The following is a 12,807-nucleotide window of genomic DNA, read 5'->3' as shown; positions in this document are numbered from 1 at the left end:
TCCTACCGCCCCCTCGATCATGACCCCACACCCGAGCACCAAACCATCATCTCCAACACCATTCATGACCTAATCACCTCAGGGGACCTCCCACCCACAGCCTCCAACCTCATTGTTCCCCAACCCCGCACGGCCCGTTTCTATCTCCTTCCCAAAATCCACAAACCTGCCTGCCCTGGTCGACCCATCGTCTCAGCCTGCTCCTGCCCCACCGAACTCATCTCCACTTATCTGGACTCCATTTTCTCCCCTTTGGTCCAGGAACTCCCCACCTACGTCCGTGACACCACCCACGCCCTCCACCTCCTCCAGGACTTCCAATTCCCTGGCCCCCAACACCTCATATTCACCGTGGACGTCCAGTCCCTATACACCTGCATTCCGCATGGAGATGGCCTCAAGGCCCTCCGCTTCTTCCTGTCCCGCAGGCCCGACCAGTCCCCCTCCACCGACACTCTCATCCGCCTAGCGGAACTCGTCCTCACCCTCAACAACTTCTCTTTCGATTCCTCCCACTTCCTACAGACTAAGGGGGTGGCCATGGGCACCCGCATGGGCCCCAGCTATGCCTGCCTCTTTGTAGGTTACGTGGAACAGTCCCTCTTCCGCACCTACACAGGCCCCAAACCCCACCTCTTCCTCCGGTACATTGATGACTGTATCGGCGCCGCCTCTTGCTCCCCAGAGGAGCTCGAACAGTTCATCCACTTCACCAACACCTTGCACCCCAACCTTCAGTTCACCTGGGCCATCTCCAGCACATCCCTCACCTTCCTGGACCTCTCAGTCTCCATCTCAGGCAACCAGCTTGTAACTGATGTCCATTTCAAGCCCACTGACTCCCACAGCTACCTAGAATACACCTCCTCCCACCCACCCTCCTGCAAAAATTCCATCCCCTATTCTCAATTCCTCCGCCTCCGCCGCATCTGCTCCCACGATAAGACATTCCACTCCCGCACATCCCAGATGTCCAAGTTCTTTAAGGACCGCAACTTTCCCCCCACAGTGATCGAGAACGCCCTTGACCGCGTCTCCCGTATTTCCCGCAACACATCCCTCACACCCCGCCCCCGCCACAACCGCCCTAAGAGGATCCCCCTCGTTCTCACACACCACCCTACCAACCTCCGGACACAATGCATCATCCTCCGACACTTTCGCCATTTACAATCCGACCCCACCACCCAAGACATTTTTCCATCCCCACCCCTGTCTGCTTTCCGGAGAGACCACTCTCTCCCTGTCTCCCTTGTCAGCTCCACACTGCCCTCCAACCCCACCACACCCGGCACCTTCTCCTGCAACCGCAGGAAATGCTACACTTGCCCCCACACCTCCTCCCTCACCCCTATCCCAGGCCACAAGATGACATTCCACATTAAGCAGAGGTTCACCTGCACATCTACCAATGTGGTATACTGCATCCACTGTACCCGGTGCGGCTTCCTCTACATTGGGGAAACCAAGCGGAAGCTTGGAGACCGCTTTGCAGAACACCTCCGCTCAGTTCGCAACAAACAACTGCACCTCCCAGTCGCAAACCATTTCCACTCCCCCTCCCATTCTCTAGATGACATGTCCATCATGGGCCTCCTGCAGTGCCACAATGATGCCACCCGAAGGTTGCAGGAACAGCAACTCATATTCCGCCTGGGAACCCTGCAGTCTAATGGTATCAATGTGGACTTCACCAATTTCAAAATCTCCCCTTCCCCTACTGCATCCCTAAACCAACCCAGTTCGTCCCCTCCCCCCACTGCACCACACAACCAGCCCAGCTCTCTCCCCCCCCACCACCCACTGCATCCCAAAACCAATCCAACCTGTCTCTGCCTCCCTAACCGGTTCTTCCTCTCACACATCCCTTCTTCCCACCCCAAGCCGCACCCCCATCTGCCTACTAACCTCATCCCACCTCCTTGACCTGTCCATCTTCCCTGGACTGACCTATCCCCTCCCTACCTCCCCACCGATACTCTCTCCACCTATCTTCTTTACTCTCCATCTTCGGTCCGCCTCCCCCTCTCTCCCTATTTATTCCAGTTCTCTCTCCCCATCCCCCTCTCTGATGAAGGGTCTAGGCCCGAAACGTCAGCTTTTGTGCTCCTGAGATGCTGCTTGGCCTGCTGTGTTCATCCAGCCTTACATTTTATTATCTTGGAATTCTCCAGCATCTGCAGTTCCCATTATCACAAGGACATATGTATGTTTGATTTTAGGTACAACCTATACAATTGAGTAATAGAGCAGATACTGCTGTTAGGCGTAAACCATAAAATTTCAGCTTTCAAGTCCTGTCATACTTGACTCTACTGCACCTCTTAAAGAAGACCTCCTTTGGTCTCAACCAACAGTAATAATGTACATGCACAAGATACCCATCTCTAACGAATCCACAATAACAAATCATCAGAATATAGTGATTAAAAGGTGTAGAGCTGGATGAACACAGCAGACCAAGCAGCATCAGAGGAGCAGGAAAGCTGATGTTTTGGGCCTAGGCGCTAGTTCAGAAATGAGGAAGGGGAAGGGGGTTCTGAAATAAATAAGGAGAGAGGGCGAGGGGGATAGAAGATGGATCGAGGAGAAGGTAGGTGGAGAGGAGACAGACTGGTCAAAGAGGCGGGGTTGGAGCCAGTAAAGGTGAGTGTAGATGGGGAGGTAGGAGGAGGTAGGTCAGTCCAGGGAGAACATACAGGTCAGGGGGGGGGGGGGGGGGGTGGGGGGTGGATGAGGTTAGTAGGTAGGAGGTAGGGTGGTGCTTGAGGTGGGAAGAGGGGATAGGTAGGAGGAAGGACAGGTTAGGGAGGCGGGGATGAGCTGGGCTGGTTTTGGGATGCGGTAGGGAGAGGGGAAATTTTGAAGCTTCTGAAGTCCACATTGATGCCATTGGGCTGCAGGGTTCCCAAGTGGAATATGAGTTGCTGTTCCTGCAAACTTTGAGTGGCATCGTTGTGGCACTGCAGGAGGCTCAGGATGGACATGTCATCTGCAGAATAGAGGGGGGAGTTGAAATGGTTCGTGGCTGGGAGGTGCAGTTGACTTCACAAGCTTCAAAATCCCCACTTCCCTAAACTGTCCTTCCTCCCACCTATCTCCTCCTCCCACCTGCCATCTCCTACCTAGTAACCTCATCCTGCCCCCTTGACCTATCCGTTCTCCTTGGACTGACCTATCTCCTCCCTACCTCCCCACCGACACTCTCCTTTACTGGCTCCAGCCCGCCTCTTTGACCGGTCTGTCTTCCTCTACCTATCTTCTCCTCTGTCCATCTTCTATCCGCCTTCGCCCCCCTCCCTATTTATTTCAGAACCCCCTTCCCCTCCCCCATTTCTGATGAAGGGTCTGGGACCGAAACATCAGCCTTCCTACTCCTCCGATGCTATCCTCTAGAATTCTTGGCCAGTTCCCTCTGCTTTATCAATGAATACCTTGGCTCTTTTCAAAACCCTTCTGTCCAAAAGTATTGTCATACTTCCCAGTTCCAACTTCTTACATTTGTCGCATCAGTCCGTAACTAATGACAGCTTTCCTCTTTAAATTTTCTGGGTTCAGAAAAGTAAAGAGTGTCACATAAAGAGAAATTTTTGCACCAATGATTTGATGGGCTGAATGAGCTCCTATAATATATGTTGATCTGTGATTGGAAAGAAGGCTGGATTTGGGTGAATACTATCTAATTTGCCAATTGAAGTGTTAAATTGTACCCATGATATGGAAAATCACCCCGCACTGTTTATTATGTTGTAATTCTAGTGATTTTAGTGTATATGTACTTCTTTTTATTCCTTACTTTTTTCTGATGTGGCCTCCTTCTTTTAAATCTTAGAAGTCCGAAGGGAAGGAGGCGACGGAAACGCACTGCTGGTGGTCAGAGTATTGCAAGCGACCTGAAAACGTGAACCGTCATAACTGTCAGAGAGATATCCTTGAGTTACTTCTTGGTGGGTTGTATAGAGCTTGCAAACGATGAATTATTTGATACTGAATCAGTAACAAACATGTGAATTGGTAATTGAATTTGAACGTGCAAATTGTTGGTATTCAGGTTTTTAACCAGGGTAAAAATTCACCGAAATTAGAATAGCTGATTCTCAGCTTTGCTGGTGAACAATTTTTAAGTTGCTTGTTAGTACAGAGCTTGAATTGCTGAAAAAAGAGGTGTTATTGAAGTTTTACATCTTGCATTCATCATGACAGAATTGTAAGAATACCAAATCTTGAAAGGGGCACAAAATTTATACTGTGTGATAAGAGTGCTGATTGGCTGCAACATCGATTCCAGACACACCATTCCCAGGGAGAATGTGCCAAGTAGCTATTGATAGCTATGTTTTGTTTAATTCAAAAAGTGTGTAATGACTGGACATATTCTTTTCTCCTGCAAAGAGCAGGTCCCTACATTTGAATATGTTTCATCCATTAAATGTAAATGTACACTGTTGCAAGCTCAACTGATAATTGTTTCGTCTTGTAGTTCTTTACACGCTCATGTTTCTTTGTCAAGTGTTATCTGATTTTGGAATCACAACTAACACTAGATATTAAGTTCTGAGCACAGGCTGACCTAATGTATCCAGTGTGCTGAAATGATAAACAGTTTGATACAACCTGTCAGTCAGGGGTTTAAAGCCACATGCTGTTTGACTGGATGCCTTTTAGACTTGATGGCAGCGTTCTCTTAATTGAAAACATTGTGTATTGCTGTTGCATTGTAGTAGCATGAAGCAACCAGCTTCATCTGTTGCCCAAAGTTTGAGAGAACCTTTCAATCAGCACTCCTGGTGTAAGATTGTAGCAAATGCTTTAGCCTTATCTTTTTGACAGATGTGCTGGGCTCCTCTAACATTGAGGAAGGGGTATGTAGGAGCTTCCTTCTGTTGCTAGTTGTTAAATTTACATCAACATTCACAACTGGATGTTGTAGGCCTTCAGGATTTAGATCTGGCATAGTTGCTTGTGGAATCGTGGAACTTTGTATGTTGCATGCTCCTACCAATATTTAGCATGGAATAAGTCATCTGTTGCAGCTTCAACAGGTTAATACCTCATTTTAGTTCTGTTTGATCCTGTTATTCACTCGTTCTCTGTTCATTGAACCAATATCAATCCCTTAGCTCAGTGGTAATTGTAATGTGAAATGCTGAGCCAGGAGGTTACAGATTATGGTTGAATGCAATTCTGCTGCTACTGATGACCCACAGCATTTCCCAGATGTCCAATTCCGATCTGTGGGATGTGTTTTGCTTGGTCTTGTTTAAGGACGCATAATTCGCATTCATGCTTGATGGTGAGTTTTGGTAAGATGTTGATTTGCTGAGGACAATCAGAACAATGTCTAATCACATTTTCATCCAGATTCCCCACTCTAGTCCCCTCCAGTATTGGTCACCAGTTTTACCTTTCTACCATGGACCGATTGCACGTGAGACATTCCTGGGTTTGTATGAATCAAGTAATCGTTAGATAACCTTGTTGACTCTTAAAGAAACTATCCTTTTTTTTTCCAGAGGTATGTAAGATTTTCCCAGTGAGGAGCAGCATCTTTGTATGTTTCCGTCTTATTGCAAGGTTTTGTAAAAGACTGCCAAGTAGTAAAGAAACACAAATTACTTTATAAACCTGTAATTACACTTCACCAATTTTCATTTTGTTCAAGGTGTTGCTTCACCAGCGGAAATTTCAGCAGGCACTGTACTTGGACTTACTGTAGGAGATCCTCGTCTAAATATGCCTAAAAACAGAACCACAGCTATTCCAGACCTGTCGCAGCCTGAAGGTAATATCCCCCAGTGATTGTTGCATATGATGTGAAAGATCCTGAAACAAATTGTAAAGTGCAGGAGAAACTCTGTGGATGTGAGCTTGCTCGCTGAGCTGGAAGGTTAGTTTTCAGACGTTTCGTCACCATTCTAGGTAACATCATCAGTGAGTCTCCGGTGAAGTGCTGGTGTTACGTCCCGCTTTCTATTTATCCGTTTAGGTTTCCTTGGGTTGGTGATGTCATTTCCTGTGTTGGTGATGTCATTCCCTGTTCTTTTCCTCAGAGGATGGTAGATGGGCTCCAAATCAATGTGTTTGTTGATGGAGTTCCGGTTGGAATGCCATGCTTCTAAGAATTCTCGTGCGTGTCTCTGTTTGGCTTGTCCTAGGATGGATGTGTTGTCCCCAAGTGATGTCCTTCCTCATCTGCATGTAAGGATACTAGTGATAGTGGGTCATGTCGTTTTGTGGCTAGTTGATGTTCATGTATCCTGGTGGCTAGCTTTCTGCCTGTTTGTCCAATGTAGTGTTTGTCACAGTTCTTGCAAGGTATTTTGTAGATGACGTTCGTTTTGCAAAACGAACGTCATCTACAAAATACCTTGCAAGAACTGTGACAAACAGGCAGAAAGCTAGGCACCAGGACACATGAACATCAACTAGCCACAAAACGACATGACCCACTATCACTAGTATCCTTACATGCAGATGAGGAAGGACACCACTTTGATTGGGACAACACATCCATCCTAGGACAAGCCAAACAGAGACACGCACGAGAATTCCTAGAAGCATGGCATTCCAACCGGAACTCCATCAACAAACACATTGATTTGGAGCCCATCTACCATCTTCTGAGGAAAAGAACAGGAAATGACATCACCAACCCAAGGAAACCTAAACAGATAAATAGAAAGCGAGACATAACACCAGTGCTTCACCGGAGGCTCATTGGTGATGTTACCTAGAATGGTGACGAAACGTCTGAAAACTAACCTTCCAGCTCAGCGAACAAACTCACATCCAGAAACTCAACCGGAGCTACAAATCTTCTCAAAACTCGCTAGAAACTCTGTTTCTTTCTTCCATAGATAATGTTTTATATCCAATGTGAATGTTCTTTGGAACTGAACAGAGGTGAGTTTTGTGTTGCAAAAGAAGGGTTGGGAGCAGCAGATGGAACAAAAGAGGAAGTTAGGGAAAAGTTAGAAGCTGAGGGAGATTAGAGATCAAAGGTCTACACAGATACTGCCAGACTTACTGAGTGTTTAGAGCCCTTTGTTTTTATTTCAGATGCCCAGCCTCTGGGGTATTTTCTGAAGCTCTTCAGTTGTTTTCTGTTGCAGACAGTGTACTTAGAATGTAGAGCTGGCTCCAACTAGAAATAGTTGATGTTAAAAGCCAGCTAGATAAATAGAAGACAAAGGGACGAAAAGTTGTGCTACTAAAACAAACCGAGGAAGAGAGCGAAAATATTGCTGTGGAGTCAAGTTAGCCTGAAGGCCTGTTTGTGCTGGGAATTCTTTGTAACCGTGCTTCTTTTAATTCTTATCTAGAATACACCTTGTATCTGGCAAACCCTAGATAGGACAGGAATCTTTTTCTGTCTATATTTTCTTCTGTATTAGATACAAATAGAAAATTAATCTATATGTAGTTTTTATACTTGGCACACTTAAAACAGCATGGTGAATGGAATGGTTGGTGCTCAGCAGAGACCTGTCCTTTTGGAAGATTCTTGATTTCAAATTTTCCTTTCCCCAACTCCCTGACCCCACACATTTATCACCCAGGTACCCAACAACCTAGCAAGTAAAGTGTCATGATTTGGTCTGAAAATTCAATATCTTTATTACTAAAGCGTAGCTGCCATTGATAACACTTTTTTAAATCCCAGAGTGGAGACGATTGGCTAACTCTAGCTAATTATTGTCGTCAGACATCTGAATTAAGTTTGCAGTCTCTTTATTTAGGGAGAAAAATATATGTGGGCATGAGATTTAATCAGAGGAGAGAAACGATCAAATAAGAACAGAAAATTTTGGAAATCTGGCAAAATCTGTGGACAGACCCTCTGTTAACGTTTCACATTTTCCCTTTATTGGGGAAATGACCAATTCTATCCTCTTATCCATAAATGCAGAGAAAATGTTTGATATGTTGTGATAATGCTGCAACCCTTTTGATTCATGGTGTTTTCAAAAACCGGGGAGTGGTGTTTTGTAGAGTCTATGGGAAAAAGCTAAGAATTTGATGATTTGAATAAGTGGAGGCCTACAAGATATTTAAAAAAAACACTTTAGGACCCAGGTAGGCTCAACATGTCTGTATTTAAAAATGTAGACTTCAGTAATTTGCAATATATTAAGTAAGGGGAAGCTGGATAGCACTTAAGTGCATGGTTATTTCAACTGAATGGTAAAGTAAGTTGCTAAGGGAGTCATACTTAAAAATTGTGAAAATGCAGAACTAAGCTTGGATGTTAGACAGGTCCTCTCTTCACAGAATAGTCGACCTGTAGCACAGGTTGCCAGCTCGGGCAATGAACTCTGATTTGCTGTGTTCCTTCAAACGCGGTTTGTTTCTGGCTGGGGTGGAGATCACCTTGAACAACAGGTGGGTATCATGTCATGTATATTGGTTCAGTCTGATTGCCTGAGGTGCCGAAGAGAAACTTTGCCATTTCTTTCCCCCAAGCATTTGGCCCCTGTTCTGTACTGTTTCTCTAGCTCTTCCTATCCTGGGGATTACATGCCTGTGGTGTGGAAAGACTTTGTATTGTGATGCTGCATGGGACAGGCTGGATGAACTACTAAATCTTTTCCTGTCCATCTTTTTGTATGCTTTGTTTATAAGTAACAAACCTTTAGTTTTGTATTGTGTATAGAAATGCCTATGTTTATTCCCTCCCTACTTTTACAGTTTAAAGTTTTAGATTAGTATGTATTTGATTTCAATAACAGCAAATATTTAGGCACATTTTGCTGGTCTTGTGCTCAGTGAGAGCCTTTGTTCTATCATGCAAATGTTCCAGGTTTGAATCCTGGCAAGGCCAACTAAGTGCTATTTGCGACATGAGTTTATGTAGATTGATATGTTGCATAGATTTAAACTGACAGTAAGAATATCCGTATGACCTAGGAATATATCACAGTGCTCGACTTGGCTCATTGTTTGTAGCATATGTTATGTTTCATGATTAGGTGCTGACTAACTTTTTGGCATGAATCCTTCATCATATTAAATAGTTATTACACTTTTAACTGTGTAACTTCAGGTTTTCTTTTCTTGTCACAGTGATGAATGCTTCTGCCAATGCAAGTTTCTATCTTCTTTAAACTTAGACCTTGCAAATGCTCTCTGTTGCTTCCTTTTCAAAGATTAAGCTGTCCAATGTGATTTTGACTCCACCCTTGTAACTGAAAGACCTTACCAAAACATAAATGAAAAACATTTGGTGAATTTTACTTTTTTTTCTTAACTGAAACATTTTTTTCTGGCCAATGCAGAATTGGTTGTGTTCAATGGTATTTATAGGAGGTGCAGTGAAAACATTTGAATGGAACGGTACTGCTGAGCTCGTGTCTTAATTTGCCTAGGGATTGGGTTGGGCTGGGCAATGGATTTAAACAAAATCTTCAGAATATATGGATTTATAAATTTCAAAGGAAATTTATGTAGTGATTCTTTCTTTTAAATGTGTCCGAAGCGGTAACCAAACCATTCTGTTCAAGATAGCTTAAGCACTTGTGAAAGCAGAAGGTGACTGTGAGACACCAGCAAATAATCGTTTTGGGTCTGGGTAGAGATGCGCAGTGACATCGCTGTAATATCACTGGAATAATAATGCAGAGGCCCACATCCAAGCGTTCTGAGACATGGGCTTGAATTCCGCTATGATAGATCGTGAAATTTGAACTTAATAAAAAAAATCTGGAACAAAATGAATCTGGCCTCGTGGTGATGACTAAACCATTGTCATTTGACATTAAGAGGAGTTGATGGCCTAATGGTTTTATTGCCCAACTGTTGATCCTGAGACCCAAGTAATGTTCTGGGGACTCAGCTATGACTCCCATAGGCCAGATAGCGCAATTTGAATTCATTAAAAATAATATTGATTACAGAGTCCAATGATGACCAGAACGAAACTTATCTGATTCACTAATGACTTTTAGGGAAGGAAACTGCTGTCCTTACCTAGTCTGGCCTACATGTGACTCCAGACACACAACAATATGGATGAATGTTCACTGTTGCCTTGACAAGGGGTGGTCAATATATGCTGGCCAGTGATATTCCCACCCTGTGAATGAAATAAAACAAAATCTTGTTCATTCGTGTCTTCCGGGAAGTAACTCTCCCACCCTTAGCTAGTCTGGCCTGTATGTGATTTTAGACCCACAGCAATATGATTGACTTTTTACTGTCCCTTGTGCAGTCAGGAATGGACATTGCATAAAATCCCAAATCCCATGGTCAAATTAAAAAAAAACTGCATTTGAAAAGCTGCCTTTTAAGAAAGATTGAGGAATTCCAGGCAAAATAATGTTTTGACAACCTTCAACTTGTTTTGAATTGATACCTGAAATGGTGAGGGCAGTAAGTTCAGGTTGAATTTCATGGGGTGGTTGAAATGTCTCCAAGAACAGTTGGTCTGTTTTAGTGTCTGTTTACTATATTTTGCCATAGGGTATGGTTCCTACTCTTATGAGGGTTTGTGTTCAACAGACTGTACAGTTGCTCCCCACCCCTTGAATTGGTGGCCACAGTTACACATGCCCGCTGGATTGATATAATAGTTTTTCTTCCTCTTCTCTAGCCAATGGCGTTTCTGCTCGAATTCAGAAAATTACATAGTGTACCGTGCTGTGTGTGAACTTACTTACATTCAGTTGAGCCTGTGACTGGCATGTGTTTGCTCTAATCATTTATCTTTTCCATTGTAGATCTGGAAAAACTCAGGGATTTACGTTTGAACGGTATTGGTGCAGAGTGTGCTCAAAGTCAGATCTGGGATCGAAATGCCCGCAATGTTGTTACAGAAACTAAAATCTCAGAACAGGTAACCTGACTGCAGTCAACATACAGAATTGTTGAACTTGGAAAATATTTTTCCATGTTTGAATCTTCTCACACCTCCCATTTCCCTGTGTGACTAGTTCGTGCTACTGTGCAGTTTCAAGGTTTCATGCCAACTTTAACTATGGATCAGTTATGTACCATTCCCATCTCTGGAAGTTCTTTAAGTTCATCTTCCATCACAGAATTGAGCAAGGCCACCAGTCCAATGCACCACTGACTGAGGAGCACAGTATAGGATGTGGTATTTAACCAATAATTGTTAGACATTGTTTTTCACAAAAAAATGCAGGGATGTTTTCCCTGACTATAAATATCAGCCCAGGATAACAAGCATCAATAAAATTGATTAGGCCTTTATCTCATAGTTGTCTATGGGAGTTTGCTGTGTGAAAATTCGTTGCTTTGTTTTCAACATTACAGCAGTAACAACCCTTCAAATGTAGTTCATTACAACGTAAGGCCTTTTGTCTTTCAGTTGTGGATAGTGGATATTGATAGAGAGTATCAGTCAAACTTCTAGACTTGTTTTAGGATTAGGCTCAGCTGTGAAGTTAATGTTCACGTAGCAACCACACATGGCTCTTCTATCATATGATGGAGTGGGAGGGCCTGTCATGTTGCATTTTTGCCAGGAATATTGAGGTGAAATGTACCCCTGTCTAATACAATTCAGCGCATTCTGTAAATGAAATTTGGGCTGTTTCTGTTCCTGTGTAACTTAGCTGCCATCTGAATAAATTTTCAGAACCATCAGGGAACCTGGATAGCATTCTTCAGACTCCTCACAAGTTTAGTTTATTTTTTTCTTACCAGCAGATATTTTGGAAACCTTACCACTGATTTAATGCAGATGCGGTTGTATTAGCAATTAGCAAATAGCACCATGCTAGTCAGTACACTGTACCTCTTTGACTCTTCAAACTGCATAGTATAGACTGCCAAGTTCAGACCAATGCATGTCACCTCCCTCCTTGTGATTCTTTCACTTTATAGATGCTGCCTGACCTGAGCATTTCCAGCAACTGAAGTATTTTGCTTTTGTGCCTACCCATCCTATTCTTTACAGCTATGGTTTAGAACGATTAATTTGCGCTTGCAATTTCTTTTATACAATCATCATTAGGTGGAAAATTACGTTTTCAGCCACAGCACCTACTTTCCTTGTGACCTGACTTGGTGCAGCACACATTCACATTTGGTAAAAGAGTAGGTAAAGACTGCAGTAACGTGTATCTAGACCCAATACTCCACCTGGTAGCAGCATAAGTTAAAAATATTTTGTCGGAGCCTCCAGTTAGTTAATTGTGTGCTTTCTCCTTAAAATGAAAAAAATCAATCAACCAGGTTTCAATTAATAAACACAATTGTAAATTTATTATACAATAATCAATTTAATGAAGACGTAGAATTGGTTAACATTGTAAATTTGTTGGCAGAATTGTCGGTTTCTTGGCTTCATCCTGACTGGGATTTTCTGGTTGGCCTTTAAGTGGGGACAGTGTTCCTGCACGGCTTCGAGGTCCTGTCTGCCTTGCTAACCCATTCGTGTGACTTTTTTTTAAAACCTCAAGTCTTCCTTTCGTGGTACCAAACCTTTGTCTTGGAGTACCCTCTTCATAACGCCATTTTAAAAAAAAACAAACACAAATAGGCTGCTCAGCCCCTTGAGTCTTTGTGCTGTTCAATAAGATCATGGCTGATCTAACACTCCACGTGTCTGCTTTCCTGCATTTTCCCAATAACCCTTGATATCTCTACCGATCAAGAATCTATCTCAGCTTTAAATATACGCAAGGACGCTGCCCCCACCGCTACCTTGTGGGAAGGTGTTCAAAAGACATTTGGCACTCTGAGAGAAGAAATTCTTGCTCGCCTCAGTCTTGTATTGGTGCCTCTTAATTCTGACATTTTGCCCAGTGGTCCTAGACACTCCCAGGAAGGAAATCATCCGCTCAG

General features: G+C 43.6%; 1 protein-coding gene across 3 annotated transcripts in view; it reads left to right on the top strand.

Annotated features, from left to right (window-relative positions):
• pop1 (POP1 homolog, ribonuclease P/MRP subunit) overlaps positions 1–12,807 on the top strand; it is a 60,471-nt gene that overhangs the window by 37,539 nt on the left and 10,125 nt on the right. For all 3 annotated transcript variants that reach the window (XM_059646258.1, XM_059646256.1, XM_059646257.1), the window contains exons 10-12: positions 3,833–3,947; positions 5,663–5,782; positions 10,716–10,831. In XM_059646258.1, coding sequence (XP_059502241.1) covers positions 3,833–3,947; positions 5,663–5,782; positions 10,716–10,831 — 351 coding nt within the window. The remainder of the gene's footprint in view (positions 1–3,832; positions 3,948–5,662; positions 5,783–10,715; positions 10,832–12,807) is intronic.

This window comes from Stegostoma tigrinum, chromosome 5, assembly GCF_030684315.1.
Source record: "Stegostoma tigrinum isolate sSteTig4 chromosome 5, sSteTig4.hap1, whole genome shotgun sequence".
Classification (NCBI taxonomy): Eukaryota; Metazoa; Chordata; class Chondrichthyes; order Orectolobiformes; family Stegostomatidae; genus Stegostoma; species Stegostoma tigrinum.
This window is presented reverse-complemented; position numbering and strand designations above follow the sequence as displayed.